Here is a 19039-nt window from a genome sequence, read left to right as displayed (position 1 = left end):
AATACAGAACGATTTAATTGAAGCAGTCGGTGAGGTGATTAGAAATGATATACAAAATGAGATTAATGCAGCCTCATTTGTTGCAGTAGAAGTAGACGAGACAACGGATGTAACAAACAAAGCCCAGATATCTGTCATTTTGCGTTATGTGGCTAAAAGTGAAGTGAGGGAGGCGTTTTGGGGATTTGATGATGTGAGTGATGACAGACGAGCCCCTGCTATAGCTGAGTATGTCTTGGGTGTTTTGGAGAAATGTAAGTGCGTCGAAAAGCTGGTGGCTCAGACCTATGACGGAGCAGCTGTGATGGCTTCAGAGCTTAATGGGGTGCAGGCCAGGATTAAAGAAAAGGTGCCTGAGGCCATGTTCACTCACTGTTACGCACACAAATTGAACCTGGTGCTCTTGCATTCAGCAAAATGCATGCCTGAATCTAGAGTTTTTTTTAAAACAGTTGAGGGACTAGCATCATTTTTCAGTAAATCCACGAAGCGCACCCACCTATTGGATGAAGTTGTGAAGCGACGTTTACCTAGAGCAGCGCCCACGAGATGGAGCTCAAATTCAAGACTGGTGCAGACAATAAGTATGTACCAATCTGATCTGCGTGATGTATTCCGTATTATGAGCGAAAATCCAGATAGTTGGGACAATGACACCCTAATGATGGCCGCTGGATATGAGCGCTGGCTGTCAAAAGCATCAACATGCTTTTTAATTATGGCATATGAGGGCATTTTCAGCGAAACAGATGCATTGTTTAGAGTGCTTCAAACTAAAGTAATGGATATTGGTTTTTGTTGTGCACGAATCAGCGACACAAGTCTATTTATCGAACGGCAGACACAGGAGTTTGACAGTTTCTATGAGGGATTTGAGCAGAAATGTGCCACACTTGGAATGACAGATAGTGAACGTAGGCAAATGTCGGTCAGAGATGAGAGGAAACGAATGTTTTATAGCATCCTGGACAATATCAGTGTTCAACTGAAAGCTAGGTTTGATGATTTTGGTGAGCTAGCTTTCCTTGGTTTGGTTGATTGTTCAAAATTTTATGAAATGTCACATCATTTTGATGACACCAAGCTGGAGAGCTTGTCAAAATATGGCAGGTTCTTTGACGTTGTTAGACTTAAGGTTGATCTAATAGGACTGTACAACTCACAGGTAGTTAGGGATCAATGTAAAACACCTGGACAGCTTCTTAGCTTTTTGGTAGAGAAGGATCTGATGCAGACTGTTCCTGAGGCGACAAAGTTACTCCAGCTGGTGCTCACTATACCAGCTACAACAGCTTCTGTGGAAAGGTCATTCTCTGCTTTGAAAAGACTGAAAACATACAGTCGGAATCGGACTGACCAAGGACGACTTTCATCCCTGGCATTAATTTCCATAGAGACGGAGAGACTTTTAAAACTGAAAGTAGACAAGGAGGACTTTTACAACAAAGTCACAGAGATTTTTATCAAGAAGGATGGACGAATGGATTTCATATACATTTAAATGTTTGTGTATATTTGTGTCAGGTTTTCTTACAGGTTTGGTCAGTGGACACCTGGGGTTAGATGTGCCTTGTTGAGTGATTGTAGGTTAATGTAAGGTTACTGTTACTGTACTGCCCTCCTCTGTTACTCAGGTTGTAGGTCGTCATTTTAGGTTGTCTGAGTGCCCTCTTGCTCGGGTTGTAGGTCGTCTGTGCCAATAATAGTCATCGTAATAATAATAATAGTAATAATGATAAGTCATCATTAAAGATTATCTGCCCTCCTCTGTTACTCAGGTTGTAGGTCGTCTGTGCCAATAATACTCATCGTAATAATAATAATAATAGTAATAATAACAATAATAATAGTAATTCAAAAAATATATATTTCATATGTGTGTGTGTGCAGGTTGCAAGTTGCAGGCAGTGTATGTTGCACTGTGAAAGAGTGCTATAACAGATCTCGGGTGTGACATGCAACTGTTCCTCACTCACCAGAACTAAAATAAAAAATAAATAAACTTACGACTGATATCTCCATAAGTACACTACCAAACTAAATAACAAATGCCTGTCCTGATCTATCTGTAGAGAGTGTGGTCTGCGTGTGCGCTCAGGTTGTAGGCTGTCTGTGCCAATAATAATAATAGTAATAATAACAATAATAATAGTAATAAACGTGTGTGTGCAGGTTGCAAGTTGCAGGCAGTGTATGTTGCACTGTGAAAGAGTGCTATAACAGATCTCGGGTGTGACATGCAGCTGTTCCTCACTCACCAGAACTAAAATAAAAAATAAATAAACTTACGACTGATATCTCCATAAGTACACTACCCAACTAAATAACAAATGCCTGTCCTGATCTACCTGTAGAGAGTGTGGTCTGCGTGTGTGCTCAGGTTGTAGGCTGTCTGTGCCAATAATAATAATAGTAATAATAACAATAATGTGTGTGTGCATCTATGTATGTCCCTGTGTTTGTCCCTGTGTTTGTCTTCGTCACAGATTTGTTTGTTATGGAAGCATGTTTTTTATGTTTTTTTTTTTTTCATTAACCTTGTCTTTCTGTCCTGTCTCACTAACACCCCACTCATAACCTGTACCTTGACGTGGTGAGTGGGCTTTCAACTAAACAGGTCTTGCTTTGAATGGTGTTAGTTAGCGAGTTTTTAAAACAAGTATGCTTTGCATTTTGCTTTGTATATTTCCACAGGTCTACAGAATTGAACACATCAAGGGAATGAATTTTGACTGACCACAGCATACAGAGACCCTCCCCCTGAAGACTGGCACCTATCTTCCTGCAATCGCCCTACGCTAAATGTCTTACACCGAAACAAAAAAACCTGTACACGGTCATAGTTCTTCAATGTTATCTATTGAATTTAAGTTTAAAAAAAAAAAAACATTTCACATTAAACAGTTAAGCCAAGACGGCAATTAGTTTATTACCGTGTAGGCCCCTCCTGAATTCAGGAGACAGATAGGTTTAAATGTTTCAAGTTGGAGTAAATGCCTTCAGATAAAATATTGCTGTTAAAATGATGTTTTCAGTGTGAGAAGAATGCCTTTGAATATGTTCATTTTTGTGTGTGGCTTCCTGCCAATCAGAGAGGTGGCGCTGGCAGCAAATGGGATGGTTTTGACTTTGTTTTGTAGATGGGTAGAAAATAAAAGGAGAGACGTTGGCCCACCTTTAGGACTGGAGGCATGTTGAATTAACTAAGAACGTTTAAGTATTTTAAGTTAACACAGTAGTATTACACATTTGCATTGGAGTATTTCACGTTTCCCAACGGGACTACGTATTCATGCGCAACACGAACCTAAAGAAGCTAAAGGCTGTTGATGCAGGAAAGTTGCCTTGAAGTTGTGAGCAGACTAGGTAGGTGCTAATCCTGAGCTAAACTAGCCACTGACTGCATTCACTCAAGAAGAGGACAACGGATTTCCACTGATCTATACTGATAATCGTGAGTGGATTAATTTTGTTTCACCTCAAACTGACGGTTATGAGCTCCAACGAAAGTGCACCAACTTTAAATTATACTGGCCAGTAGAACATTTTGGTATTGTGTGCTATGTATGCGGTGTTGAACTGTTTACATGTTAATATGTTGTGTAAATAAATATGGAATTGTTTTTTCGAAGCTGTCCGAGTTGGTTAAATGGTCATTTAAATTAGCATCCCACCACCGTAGTTATATTTTCTCCAGACAAAATGAAATGAGCCATATCATTGGTGGGAGGGCTACATACACTAGCTTGCAACTATTAATATCTTATTAATAACTCATCAGAATACAATAAAAAAACAATCGTTTGAAAATAATGGTATTAGACAATAAAACAACGTTTTTTCAGTTCTGATCAGATGACAATTTTAAAACCATAGACATATATACATTATATATATAGTTTAAACTAGAGCTCAAAATGACGTAATCACTTCCGGTTTCTGTGCCTCACCAGCTCCGAACCTCACTGCACGTCCCTGCTTTCAGTTAATAGCTTCACGTCTCGTCAGTTTTTCAGCAGTCCTGCGTCTGTTTATCCCGTCATTTCCAAGGTCATCCCTGCAGGCACTACACTGCACCTACCAGTAGGGGTACTGTTGGCATTCAGCACTAAACCTGATGTGCTGGATAAATACACAGATTAAAGCCTTTCTTGCTCAATTCTCCATGATGAAACCACAACAAATAAACACCTGGCTGAACTTAGTACTCAGAACTCATCTATTGATTACCTGAGGACGCCATTTTCTGATCAGGAGCTTTGGAAAGCATCAGTTTGCAGGAAGTTGCTTCTATTTGATGGTGGGGTTATGCTGGATGGAGACAGTGTGGTTATGCTGAATTAGGTCAGTGGGGTTATGCTGGATGAGGTCAGTGGGGTTATGCTAGATGAGGTCAGTGGGGTTATGCTGGATGAGGTCAGTGTGGTTATGCTGGATGAGGTCAGTGGAGTTCTGCTAGATGAGGTCAGTGGGGTTATGCTGGATGAAGACAGTGGGGTTATACTGGATGAGGTCAGTGGAGTTCTGCTAGATGAAGATTAAAGGATATCGTGTTGAAGAGTTTTGCCACAGGATCCCATTTTTCAGCATCAGTGTCTATTAGCCACAGCTCTAAGCAGATGACATAAAAACGATAGATAATTTGGGCCAATTCGATTTTATTTTATTTTTGAACAGCGACAAAACAATACAATTGTTAATAAATTCACCAACTTCAGTTAGTGTTTGGAAAATAAGGTAAAATATTATTATCTTTATAAAATCATGATGAATTAAACTCTACACAAAACACAACCCATGTGCTTAAATTGGTTACAGATTCTCCGTTCAATTTATAATCATAATCACCATATTTCTGTCCATATTTGCTGTCTTCAGATCATGTGATTCTCTATCTACCTATGGGTATTCTCAAGGCAGTAGCCACAGAACAGGTCATTCAGAAATCATAATACATGCAGACATTTTAACACCATGAACAAGTAATTATTAACCTGGCAAAAGGAAGTGACATTATCTCTTGCTGTGCTGCTCTACTTTCACTGAAGCTCTCACTGGTAACATCCTCAGAGGAAAGAGTTTACAGGCAACAAATAAAGTTTGGTTACACAGTTTGTGTTTTTTGTTTCATTAAATTATGTGTCCTCAGTTCTCAGCGCCTCTGACTGAATAGGTTAGTCTCTTTTCATTTCTGACGTCATTCATGCAGGCACTACTCTATACCTGTCAGTAGGGGGCACTGTTGGCATTCAGAACTAAACAGGATATGGTGGAGAAGTACCCAGATAGATAGACAGACAGACAGACAGACAGACAGACAGACAGACAGACAGACAGACAGACAGACAGACAGACAGATAGACAGATAGATAGATAGACAGATAGATAGATAGATAGATAGATAGATAGATAGATAGATTGACAGACAGACAGACAGACAGACAGACAGACAGACAGACAGACAGACAGACAGACAGACAGACAGACAGACAGACAGACAGATAGACAGATAGATAGATATATAGACAGACAGATAGATAGACAGACAGATAGACAGACAGATAGATAGACAGACAGATAGACAGACAGATATATAGGTGGATACTTAATTTATCCAGAGGGCTAGACTAGAGGCTAGACTAAAGCCTTCTCACACAATTCTCCCTGATTGAATCGAATAAAATTGTATGTTAATGAAATAAATTGTAAGAGAATATAAATCTCATCTATTACACGTTGTCAGTGCTGGATGGTTCAGTGGTATGGCAGTCAGGACCACAGTGACGGTACTACAATAACGATCAAGCTCAAACTGTTCTGATCCACTGTCTCATGGACCTCAGTTATTCAACAGATAAACAACTTAAAAACATGACTCCATTTCACCAACTTTACACAAAGTGTGGAAAATAAGAGCAAATAATTGTTATGTTTAGGCAAATTATGTTGAATACGTTTTCGTCAAGGAATTCAAAATGAATGGGGACATATTAGTAGCAGCAAGTCATCATTAACCTGACAAAGGGAAATGACATCAGCTCTATATGGACTGCTCTACTGTTACTGAAGCCTTCACTGGTAAGATCCTCAGAGGAGAGATTTTAGCGCCATTAAAGTAAGGAAACACTCTCTCAGTAAAAGTGTGTGTGAGAGTGTGTAGATGTGTGTTATTATCAGGGTCAGAGAATGACAGCATTCCTCTATCCCAGTCCAGCTGCACTCTGATCCTCTGGAGTTTCTGCTTCACTGTGAGAAGAGTGGTGGACTGTGGTGTAGAACGTGCTTTATATTTACCATCTTTATACCTCAGATACCACTGTCCACTCATGGAGGTATAGTCTCCCTTCCTCTGGAGAGACTCTGTCATCACACCCACCTGCCACAATGTGTTCTCTCCAACCTCCACATCCCAGCAGTGAGTCCCTGAGTTAAAGCCTTCAGAGCCCAGGATGTCGGCCCACTTATCAAATCTCTCTGGGCTATCAGGAAGCTGCTGTCTCTCATCACTGAGTCTCACACTGGTCAGATCCTCAGACAGGATGAGACGTGGGTGTGCAGTGTTGGGATCCAGAGTCACAGGAGCTGCAGAGTGAGAGACACAAATGGTTTAGGAGGAAAGAGCACACAAAAAAAGACACATACACATAATCAAACTAGAGGTCATTATCTGTATATGTATTTGTATCTGGTAAAAAAAATTATCTTAGTTTGGGTCTGGATTCAGATAGAAGGCCTGAAGTGGGCGTGGCTTATGTCAGAAGTGGGGCACATACATTTTTTAACCTAATATGCATTGGTTCACAAGATTAATAGTATGTGTGTGTGAATTTGTCGTGTGTGCGTGTGTGCCTGTGTGCCTGCTAGCCTTATGAGAGAAGAAGCAGAGACGCTATGTGTGTGTGTGTGTTTTGAGTTTTGTGTGTGTGTGTGTGTGTGTGTGTGTGTGGTGTGTGTGTGTGTGCCTATGTGTGTGTGTGTGTGTGTGTGTGTGTGTGTGTGTGTGTGTGCCTATGTGTGTGTGTACAATTATGTTTATGTGTGTGTGTTTTTTGTTTGTGTGTTTGTTTGTGTGTGTGTAAATGTGTGTCTTTGTGTGTGTGTGTGTGCTTGTGTTTTTGTGTGTGTGTTTGTGTATGTGTTTGGGCGTGTGTGTGAGTGTGTGTGTGTGTGTGTGTGTGTGTGTGTGTGTGTGTGTGTGTGTGTGTGTGTGTGTGTGTGTGTGTGTGTGTGTGTGTGTGTGTGTGTGTGTGTGTGTGTGTGTGTGTGTGTGTGTGTGCATGAACTTCAACTAGAGAGACAGCCCATGCTTGCCGACCAGATTCTGTGTGTGGAGAGGACAAAACCGATCTCCTTAGTTATTGTCCTCTGCAACTTTAACAAAGGAAATCTCACCTGCAAACACCCCAAATACAGACAATGTGTTAAATACCCCACCAGAGAGGAGAACATTCTGGATCACTGTTACATCACAGTAAGCAGAGCCTATCACACCGATCCCCAGGCTGCACTGGGAGACTCGGACCACATCATGGTCCATCTCTGATGCCCTCAAACTAAAGCCCTGTAAACCTGTTGTGAGGACATCAAAGCAGTGGAGCACTGAAGCTCTGGAGGTTCAGGCGTGCTTGGAGTGTACCGATTGGGAGGTTTTAGGACTGCTACAACAGTCTGGATGAGTACACAAAGGCTGTGACATGTCAGCTTCTGTGAGAACAGCAGTGTTCCATCACGCACCAGGGTGAGTTATAACAATGACAAACCCTGGTTCACAGCTAAAACTCAGAACGTTAAGGTTGGAGAAGGAAGGTGTTCAGGAGTGGGGACAGAGACAGGTTTATAGAGTCAAAATACAGGTGTAGCAAGGAGGTTAGAGAAGCTAAACGAATGTACTCTGAGAAACTCCAACACCAGTTCTCAGCCAGTGACTCTAACTCTGTCTGGAAAGGGCTCAGAAAGATTACAAATTGTAAGCCTAAAGCATTCCACTAACAGTCCTGGGACAGTCCTGACACCATCCCCTGTGACATCACCACCCACCAATTCTAGCCCATTAACTGCACCTCCCCCACCACAGCAAAGGCCTGCTCCTTTCCACAGCTGCTCACCTCATGCCCCCTCCCCCCCTCCTCCCCCACCACAGCAAAGGCCTGCTCCTTTCCACAGCGGCCCACCTCATGCCCCCATTCCTCCTTCCCTACCACAGCAAAGGCCTGCTCCTTTCCACAGCTGCCCACCTCATGCCCCCATTTCTCCTCCCCTACCACAGTGACGACTCTCTCCATTCTGGAGAAGGACATAAACAGACTCTTCAGGAGACAGAACCCCCCAAAGCAGCCGGGCCAGACTCTGTCTCTCCGTCCATCCTGAAGCAATGTGCTGATCAGATGTCTCCGGTGTTCACAGACATTATAGACCCTTTCGCCGTTGGTAAACAATGCTCAGCGTTCTAGGTTGCGCACGCATTCTGGGGGCAAAAGAAATGGCTTAAGTTCATACCAGCGTTCGCTTTATCCTAATGATCTCGGAAGTTACGTTAATAAATTGACATTAAGTTATGGAATCCAACTTCCCGATCCATATTCGATCACGGATTGGATAGTTGACCCATCAAAATGGACAGATATTTATACATACTTAATAGAAAAACCCAGTGTTTACACAAAAGATACATTACGATCATTCAAGTCACTCGATGCCTATAACTACGTTGTCTGCGGGCATGTCCACTCCAGGATATTAAGTACTGCGACCTCAATGATGATTTCTGCGTCCTAAAATCTGAGGTGCTACCAAGCCAATGACAAGGAACAAAGACAATAATGTATAAACCATGTGTTTTTACCAACAAACCCACCAACGCTACCGCTTCACGTTAAATTGCACATGCATGGCAGAGTAAGTCGACCTTATCATAAACGTTTCATCGTCAAGGTTTACGTGTAGGAACTACATAACCATTGCAACCACGGTTAACTGTAATGTTAGCGAATGAGCTAATATTTACACTCTTTTAAGTCTCCTGTACGTCCAAGCCCAAACCTATTCTTGAGGTTTCAAACATTTTCCAGGCTATTTGGCATCTAACAAAAAAAAAGCGTTGTAACTCTTATTTATGCTACAATACAACTTATATTTGTTATGATAGCCACATTTAGTATACTCGTTTTTGTCTTATACCATTTTTTTTATCTGACATTGCAGGCTATAGGGTCTTGTTGCAGCAGTGCTGTTAAAGATTGAGCTCTGTTAGGATGGGGAGGACAGGGAGGGCATCTTGTACATCAGGAGCATGTAAAACAACACAAGCCTGCATACAGTGTGAAAAGCCAGACTATGGTAAAATGATTCACTGTGTCCAATGTGACAGCCACTTCCACTACGGCTGTGTGCAAATTTAAAGAAAGCAGTGAAAGAGGTAAAAAAGCATGAGCTTAAGACAAGGTTCAAATAGTTTTAATTTAATAAAGAAAGTATAGTACATAGTCATTTATTTGTCTGAATATCATTTGTGGATTACATTTATCAGCAAACACAGTTCATTTTATATCATTTGGATACAACAGACTTGCAGAGATTTGTGAGGGCACCACACACATTCACTATATCATCTAGGAGGTCAACTTGTGACACTGGAATGACCGATTGTAAGATTTTAAAATTCTTCCACCGGCCAATAACTCTTTCTATGTGAATTCTTACAAGTGAAAGTTGTCTTGATGTGTCAACCTCATTAGCTGGTAGTTGTCCTTTTCCTTCGGTGAAATTTGGAATAAGCAGGGTGGCACCATACGCGGCAAGCTCTTCTCTAATTAAAAAGCCCCTATCAGCTAAAATGTCATCTGTAGGCTCCAAAAGATCTAAAAATCCCATTGATTGGTAATCTGCTTGTCTGACACCCGGCCACCCGAACCTGGGGATAGAAAGGATATGGCCCCGGCGGGTGTAATGCCAACTAAATACTTTACTGTATTGTGGTGTTTATATGTAGACCATGTCTGGGCCTGGGCAGTCAAGTTACTAGGTCTGTCTATAAAAATCTCTGTGCACTTTTGGGCATGTTCTTTAAAACAGCAGTCTGACTTGGCCATTTTATAAGTGGTTTCAACACTTTAGCCATAGAAGGTAACCAGGTTCTCAAAATGCATGATATTGTGCTGTTCGATACTTTAAACCTAAATGCTATGTCAGTGTTAGTGAGACCCAATCTAAGTTTCATAAGCACAATCAGTAGGTGATCTCCCAGGGTACGTATTTCAGTAAACTTTTCTACATTGCCTTTTAGTTTTTTCAATAACCAGTCAAAGATTATAGTAGTTATTCCTGTGAGAAAAGAAACTGTACACTGTTATTTCTGATTGAGTGGTAAGAATACTTGTTGTTCTGAAGCTCTTCTATTAGCTTCTTGTTTTCATTTTGGATTTCACCAAACTCTTGGTGCAGGCTCACATATTCAACCTGAATCTGTTCATACATGTGCCTCAGATTTTCATAATCTTTCTTTGGGCACATGGCATCCTCTTCCAATGGGGCTCATCTTCAACTGTAAGACATTAATGTGAAGACAGGAATTATAAGTTTTACTGACAACACATGTAAAACACAAATAATGAGTAGCACAAGTACATTTTACATGTTTGATTGAATTGAAAAGTGTGTTCTCACCAGGGCAAAGATCAGTAGTCAATAGGGAAGGTGATTTAACAGATCTCTCAGATAGCAGTTTATTCCTTTGAAAATCTGTAAGATTAGATTGCACATAATAGAGGTAACTACTGACTGCCATTTCTCTCAAAGCTTGCAATACAGAGCAGGCGATGTTACCTTGGATAGCTAGCTTTGATGCCATAAGTTAACATCACCTGCTCTAGGTTGCAGGCACTGTTGGCTGCTAACTTATCAAGAGCAAACACGCCTTACCTCTCCAATTTAGCTTCAGGTCTCTGGCGAAGGGACAATGTCGGGGCTTTCGTAGTTAATTGAGGCTTCTCCTACGAGTAAATTAAGCACAGACTCAACCCACGATCATTGTATGCATTGTATAATTGTATGAAATGAATACATGAATGTACTATGAACTAGCTAACATTAACGGTTAGCTAACGTTAATGGTTAGATATCGTTAACATTAAGTTAACCTAAAATTGCAAGGCTAAAGTTAGATATGGATAACATTAGCTATCTAGGGAGCTGTTTTGGCCAACTAAGTTATCTCAGATTTAACTAACACAATTTCAAGTCAGCTAACATAAACAAAATTCACTTACCGGATATAAAATGTGACCCACATATGCGTGCATTTTTAATGATGTCTTCAGTCCAGTCCACTCGTTTTATAGCTTGAAGCCAGAATCTACGCCTGTTTGCATTAAACAGTCTTTTCCCCGAAGGAATGCGGTAGAAATTGAGACCTTTTTTTTTTAGTTGACCTGTTTTGGCATCCCACAACACAACAAGATGGCATTTTTTTAACGAAGAAACCGAGACGAAGAAATGCTTAGCTTTATCTCTCCAAAATCCTCTTGCACTGTCACTAACTATGGCTAAAATTTCCGCTTTTTTGCCTCCAGAATGTTTGCGCTTAACGTTTATGACGTAGGTCATAAAAGGGTCTATTAATACCTTACTGGAGATATGCCACGTACCAGCCTGCTTCAAGACCTCCACCATCATCCCCGTCCCCAAAAAAACAAAGATCACTGGACTCAATGATTACAGACCCGTCGCCCTGACCTCTGTGGTGATGATGTCATTTAAGCGCCTTGTGCTGTTCCACCTCAAAGCCATTACTGACCCAATCCTGTACCCCCTGCAGTCTGCCTACAGAGCTAACAGGTCTGTAGACAATGCAGTTAATATGGTTTCACTTCATCCTCCAGCACCTGGACTCCTCAGGAACCTACTCTTACACATTGCACTCTTGTTTTGCATATTCCTGCATATACTGCACAGCTCCTTGATTTTATATTCTGTAAATATCTTTAAACATTTTTTACTCTTTATATTTTTAATATACTGTATATATTGTTTTTCTTATATTCTGTAGTACTTATTTTAGTTTTTGTGTTAATTGTGCGCACCAATATCACAAAGCAATTCCTACGAGGCGTAAATTTACTTGGCAATGAAAACAATTCTGTTTCTGATTCTGATTCTGATTCTGATTCTGGTGAGTGAGTGTGTGTGTGTGTGTGTGTGTGTGTGTGTGTGTGTGTGTGTGTGTCTGTGTTTGTGTGTGTGTGTGTGTGTGTGTGTGTGTGTGTGTGTGTGTGTGTGTGTGTGCGATCAGAGGCGGCCCCTTAAAAGGCACTTTGAGACGTCACCCGAGAGTAAGCCTAAACGAGTTCCGCCCTGTTGCACTGACCCCCACCATCATGAAGTGCTTCGAGAGGATGGTCCTGGCTCACCTCAAAACCTGCTTACCACCCACACTGGACCCCTTCCAATTCGCCTACCGCAAGAATAGTAGTACGAAGGATGCCATCTCCACGGCATTACACTCCGCCCTTTCTCACCTGGACAATATCAACAGCGTTGTGAGGATGCTGTTCATAGACTTCAGTTCAGCTTTCAACACAGTTGTCAGTCATCCCCTCCAAACCGATCACGAAACTCAGTCACCTGGGTATCAACACTTCCCTCTGTTACTGGATACTGGACTTCCTATCCAACAGACCCTAGTCTGTAAGGGTAGAGAACTACACATCCTCAACCCTCATCCTGAACACCGGCGTGCCACAGGGCTGTGTGCTCAATCCTCTCCTCTACTCCCTCTTCACCTACGACTGCACATCTGTACATGGTTCTAATACCATTGTCAAGTTTGCAGACGATACAACGGTTATTGGCCTCATCAGCACCAACGATGAGTCGGCCTACAGAGAAGCGGTCCAACACCTGATGTTGGGTGCGCCGACAACCTCTTGGCACCATGAAGACCAAAGAGCTAATTGTGGGCTTCAGCAAGAAAGAGAGCATACACACCCCCATCCACATCAACGGGGCAGAGGTTGAGCGTGTCGCCAGCTTCAAGTTCCTGGGTCTCCACATCTCTGACACCTCTCTTGGACCCTCAACACCTCATCCCTAGTAAAGAAGGCACACCAGTGGCTCTTTTCCCTGAGAAGACTGAAGAAGGTCTTTTCAGATTCTGGAGAATTTCTACCGCTGTACCATCGAGAGCATCCTTACAAACTGCATCTCTGTATGGTGTAGCAGCTGCTCTGTTGCCGACCGAAAAAGACTGCAGAGGGTGGTGAAAACTGCCCAACGCATCACTGGTTCCTCACTCCCCACCATTGAGGCTGTCAAGAGCAAGTGATGTCTGCGGAGGAAGGCAGCATTGTCAAGTACAGCTCACACCCCAGCCACAGACTGTTTTCCCTTCTCCCCTCTGGGAGGCGCTACAGGGCCCTCCGTTCCCGGACCAGCAGGTTCAGGAATAGCTTCATCCCTGCAGCTGTCACCCTACTGAAGTCTGCACCACGGTGATAGCCCCCCAACCTGTGACTGTTCTACCCCCCTCCACCCTGGCTTGACTGCCACACACCCTCCTCCAGCCACTGAACATTTGCACTATACTTCCTGTCCCTCCCCCCCCCCCTCCCCCCACACACACCCTGGCTTGACTGCCACACACCCTCCTCCAGCCACTGGACATTTGCACCCAGCACATTTGTCTTGTTTTACTACAGTATATCCCACTTATTACTGCATTACCTGTATTAATTGTACTAACACCATACAATACTCATTACTTAAACATTATATAACATCTAGCTCATTCACTTCATTTCCCTTATTACCACCACTAATACTTACACCTGCACTTTATATACTTCTCATATCTACACTTCTACCTCAACTGCTGCTAGTCGCAATTCTGTTTATATTACAATTCTGTGTCATATTGTACCTATTTTATGTTGCATTTCTGGATGGATGCTAAAATGCATTTCGTTGTCTCAGTACTCTGTTCAATGTCAATAAAGTTGAATGTAATCTCTAATCTAATCTAATCTAATGAGGGCAGAAGCAGGACACTATGATCTGTACTAGGGGAGACTAGTGTGTGTGTGTGTGTGTGTGTGTGTGTGTGTGTGGGTGTGTGTGTGTGTGTGTGTGTGTTTGTGCATATGTGTGTGCGTGTGTCTGTTTGTGCATGTTTGTGTGTGTATGTTTGTATGTGTACCTGCTGGCTTTTGAGAGAAGAAGCAGAGACGAGAAGGGGAGATGTTTGTGTGTGTGCATGTGTGAGTGTAAGTTTGTGTGTGTACATGTGTGTTGTTGTGTGTGTGTGTGTGTGTTTGTGTGTGTATATGTGTGTGTGCGCGTGGGTTTGTGTGTGTGTTTATGTGTGTGTGTGTGTCAAATAAGCTTTCAATTAAACTAAACAGTGGTGTATCATCCATTCCACTATCTATCATGTAAAATTGATTGTATGCCAGCTTCTCTCTCCCTGTCTCTCCCTCTCTCTGTCTCTCTGTCTCTCTGTCTCTCTCTCTCTCTCTCTCTCTCTCTCTCTCTCTCTCTCTCTCTCTCTCTCTCTCTCTCTCTCTCTCTCTCTCTCTCTCTCTCTCTCTCTCTCTCTCTCTCTCTCTCTCTCTCTCTCTCTCTCTCTCTCTCTCTCTCTCTCTCTCTCTCTGCTCTATTGGGGCTAAGCTCTATCTCAGGCCTTCTTTGGAAATGGTTCTATCAGGCTCTATCAAGGATTCTATTCAGGCTATTGCTCTACTTGGGATATGTGGGGCCTTTTTCTGAAAACAGCTCCAACGTCTAACGGCTCTATTGCGTGAAGCCCTCCCACCAATGATATGGCTCTTCCACTACACTAGGGGATAACACAAACAGGGTGGGGTGCACATTAAAATCAACTCTTCTTTTATTTAGTCTTTACCAACCCATTGAGATCCCTTAATAACTCTTGGCGTGAAAACTGTATAGCACATCTGAACATTTCAGAAGATTAACCTCCAGGAAAAGAAAACTCTTAGCAGCCCTGTAAGAACGGAAAACAAACACTTATCTTTCCCAAAAATAAATTATTTTGAATACAGTCCCATATGAAGTATTTTCAAAACAGTAGGGTGAGACAAGTTAGCTAACCGAGTTCAGGCAGGAGCAACATAGTTCCTTACATTTACTTTAGTCCTTCAGTGAGGAAAAAATATATGCTGCACCCCCCAAAAACAAAGTTGTTCATGCACGACAAAATTAAATGTGTAGGCAAAGCATGAAAACAGGCTGCATTACCACACACCCTGACACATCCATAGCAATGGAAGATGACACTTCCCTCCATCATTCTGAATCCTCCGTTTATCGACATGGGAGAACGATACAGTTCATTGGAGAAACAGTTTACTGGAGAATTCTTGATAATACTCAATTCAATTGCTTCCGGCTCACTTCAACAATGTCTTCTGTTTTAGCTTTACTGTATCCTTATCAATTCTTAAACTCAACTGAAATATCCCAGACAATTCTGACTCATTTTCTTTTTCACCCATGGACCTATACACACTCTTCATCACTTCCACTCTTCTCCAGTTCCCTCTTCTGCTTGGCAGCTCTTTTGATCTCTTCACTTGTCTTCATATTTCTTTTTGAGCTCTTATTTATGTAAAGCACATTGAATTGCCTCTGTGTATGAAATGTGCTCTATAAATAAACTTGTGTCTGTCCGGCCATCCGTTTGTCTATATGTGTGTGTGTGTTTGTTTGTGTGTGTGTGTGTGTGTGTTTTGTGTTTAAAAAGGGATGTATACACTTACTGTATTGAACAATCTCCTGCATCTTCTCCCAGACTCTGAACTTCAGGTTGCCCAGGTGTTTCGCCACATTGATCAGAGCTCCTGAAACCCTCTCTGGATCCTGCAGTGTGCACTGGACTCTGGAATAACATGCAGGAGTCAGTGCTGCTGTGGGTTTGGGTTCAGAACCAAAGAGAAGAGAGAGACAGGAGGCAGATCACTCACCTTTTTACTGTGCTCTTGTAGTTCTGTGAAATGATGAAGTCAAAAATATATTTTAACATGATTGGTATGAAAAAGTCTCATAATAAACCTTTATTTACTTGAGCAGCCCCTGCCTTTTAAACAACACACACACACACACACACACACACACACACACACACACACACACACACACACACACACACACACACACACACACACACACACAGAGCAGAGACAGACACACAGACACACAGACTGACACAGACAGACACAAACATAAGTACACACACTATATAGTGTGGTGGAAACTGCATGGGCGGTTTAACCATAAGGGCGATTTGGGCGGCACACTGCAAACAGGGAAAGCAGTGCGCCGCCACAACAATGAGGAGAACCAGCACATCCTAAACTGGCTCATCCAGTGTGTACAATGTTGTGGCTTTTTTGAGTGAGCCCTGGGAGTCACGGATAAACAATGGTTTTGCTTAATGTACCTACTAGAGATGCGCGGATGGGCTATTATTTCATCCGCAACCACATCACAAAACGCATGATCCGTCCGCTATCCATCCGCACCAATTTTTTTGACCAATTTTCAAAACCGCACCCGCCCGCCATCCGCCTGTTGTTTTTAGGTATATATACTAGAAAGTTCTTGCCTGTTCTTGAAAGGAGACTGATCCAATGCCGCAAAGATATTTAAAGGATAGTATGAAAGCCTATTGGCTATGTTGTAGCCTATCCCCAGAATATTATCAGTATTATCAGTATCTGATCAATGCACAGGGAGAAACTTTAAAATAGCCAAGCACATCGGCAAACCTGACCTTACCATAGGCTAGTAGGCCTACACTTTTTTTTATCATTGTAATAAAACGCAATTTGGTATACCATTTTAATATGGTAATATAGCCAACTGTTTTTTTTTTTTTCAAAATGAAAGAAAGCCTATTAAGGAAACGCCGACACGAGTCTATTAATTCCGAAATTCCACCGCATTGTAGGCTTTATACTGTAACAACCCCAACACTTGCCTACATGCCTTGCAAATCAAAGTTTTCCGACTATTTTTCTTACCTTCTTTCTTAGCTGGTGATGTTATTGAGCTAGAAGTTTAACTTGTTCTGAACATCTCGCGCTGCCAATGCCCAATGTCACTTCTGAGTCAAATCATTCCATCATCTCTTTGAAATTCCTTTTTCCACGAGTGGTAGGCTACAATGACTGGCTTTTTTAAAATATAACTAATAGCCTAACACAACAAAATAACCCAGGCAGTTTCATCTACGACACGTTAAGGCTTCTTCCAATACTGACAGCTGACTCATAGCTTGCAGGTTTGCGGCGTTGCAAAGAGACGCGACATGAGAGGGATCGTCACTTAATTTAAACTTTTTTACTTCCTTTGTTTGCATTGTATGCATACACGGAACTAGGCCAATTTACTGCCTGATGAAAATTGGATTATTTAAAAATGTGCTTGGATGTAGGTAACGACATTTAACAATGTGTAGATATTTTGAATTTCGTTGGGTAAACCGCCACCCGCCCGAATTTAATTAAAATATTTTTTTTGTCACTTCATCCGTCCTATCCGCGGTTTAACCTTGGAGTCCGCGGGTGCGACCGCCAACCGCGCATCTCTAGTGCCTACTGAATGGGCCGCCTTCATCATTATCAGACAACCCTACCTGAGAACTTTTTCAGGAGGCACCACTCTTGGCCAGGTCACATCAATACAATTAAACCACATATTTAAAAAATTCAAACCAGAACTCACACCTACCACACCAAAGATACACAGACAAAGAACCACACACACACACAGACACAAACACACAGAGAGACACACAGACACTCATACACACAGACACAAACAAAAACACACATATGGACACACACAAACACACACTCACACACACTATGATAAGGACAGTAGATGGTTCTTACTTGTAGAAATGTGATGTCATCAGCTCCCAACTTCTCTTCTATGGCTTTGATGGTGTCTGAAAGAGATGAGATCGCTCTGCTCATCTTCTCAATCTTCTCCTTCATCATCTTACTCTTCTGCTTCTCTTCCTCCCTCAGTGCAGCTATCCTGGCTGCCTCTTCATCTCGTAGAAACTGGTGAAGCTTCTCAAACTCCTGTTTGATCATCTTCTCTGTGTGCTGGGCCTGAGTCTGGAATAAGGTCAATAACAGAGTGTCTACTAGGGAATTCCTCTGGATTAACATACTGCATAAAAGCTTCTTCCAACGTCTATATTCTATTCATGCTTGTGTCCTGACTCTCACCTTAATGTGTTTTGCTGTTCCATCATAGTTGAGTTTTACTTTTTCAAAAGCCTTTAGTTTTTCCTTCAAGGGGTCCACTTTGACCTTGAGCTCCTCCTGGAAGAGAGAGATAGAGCGAGATAGAGAGAGAGAATAATACAGTAGTCTTTTACATAGAATGCAATTTGTGACGCCCCTCAGATGTCTTGGTGACTATTCCAACATTTATGAAAATCCTGAATGTAAAATAATGAAGACAAATTAAATCCTACATGTCAGTGATTCTTAAATGTGACTTTTGTAGAACATAGATTGCCACCCCTAAAGCAACAAATGGATGCATTTCAATTGGATGATTGTGAACACATTCTTGAGGGAGCAGAGGAGTGAAATGATGGTGCTGCCACCAAGTGTTGAGTTACAGTAATAACAGCAACTACAGGGATTTTTAATTTGTGATTATTATTGTTTATAACGAAGGACTTAATATTAGGCTGTTGCTTGTTGTTAATTAGCCAATACAAAATCTTTTTCATAAATTTGTATCAAACTTACCTTACGGTCAACTGCTGCTTCAGCAATGGGACTGAACTGGTGATTCCTGTGAAGTTTTGAGTCTCTACACACCAGACACACAAGCTGCTGATCATCATGACAAAACAGCTTCAGTTTGTCGCCATGGAGACTACAGAGTGCGCCTCTCTGACCTCTCTCTTGTAAAAATGTCTCACATAGGTTTCTTAATGCAAGGTTGGTTGGTGGCTCAGCCTTTGATGACCTCCTCCTGCAGACTGGACAATCTCTGTATC

General features: G+C 41.9%; 1 protein-coding gene across 1 annotated transcript in view; it reads right to left on the bottom strand.

Annotated features, from left to right (window-relative positions):
• Window positions 1–6040: 6040 nt before the first annotated feature.
• LOC308365957 (E3 ubiquitin-protein ligase TRIM35-like) overlaps window positions 6041–19039 on the bottom strand; it is a gene marked incomplete at both ends in the record, with an annotated part of 28237 nt that continues 15238 nt past the window's right edge. Inside the window, 6 exons of the mRNA XM_080839592.1 lie at window positions 6041–6582; window positions 15771–15889; window positions 15975–15997; window positions 17907–18137; window positions 18252–18347; window positions 18791–18849. Coding sequence (XP_080695718.1) covers window positions 6041–6582; window positions 15771–15889; window positions 15975–15997; window positions 17907–18137; window positions 18252–18347; window positions 18791–18849 — 1070 coding nt within the window. The remainder of the gene's footprint in view (window positions 6583–15770; window positions 15890–15974; window positions 15998–17906; window positions 18138–18251; window positions 18348–18790; window positions 18850–19039) is intronic.

The sequence above is a fragment of the Sprattus sprattus genome, assembly GCF_963457725.1.
Source record: "Sprattus sprattus genome assembly, chromosome: 5".
Classification (NCBI taxonomy): Eukaryota; Metazoa; Chordata; class Actinopteri; order Clupeiformes; family Clupeidae; genus Sprattus; species Sprattus sprattus.
Note: the sequence above shows the minus strand (reverse complement) of the source record. Positions and strands in the feature narration are given on the sequence as shown.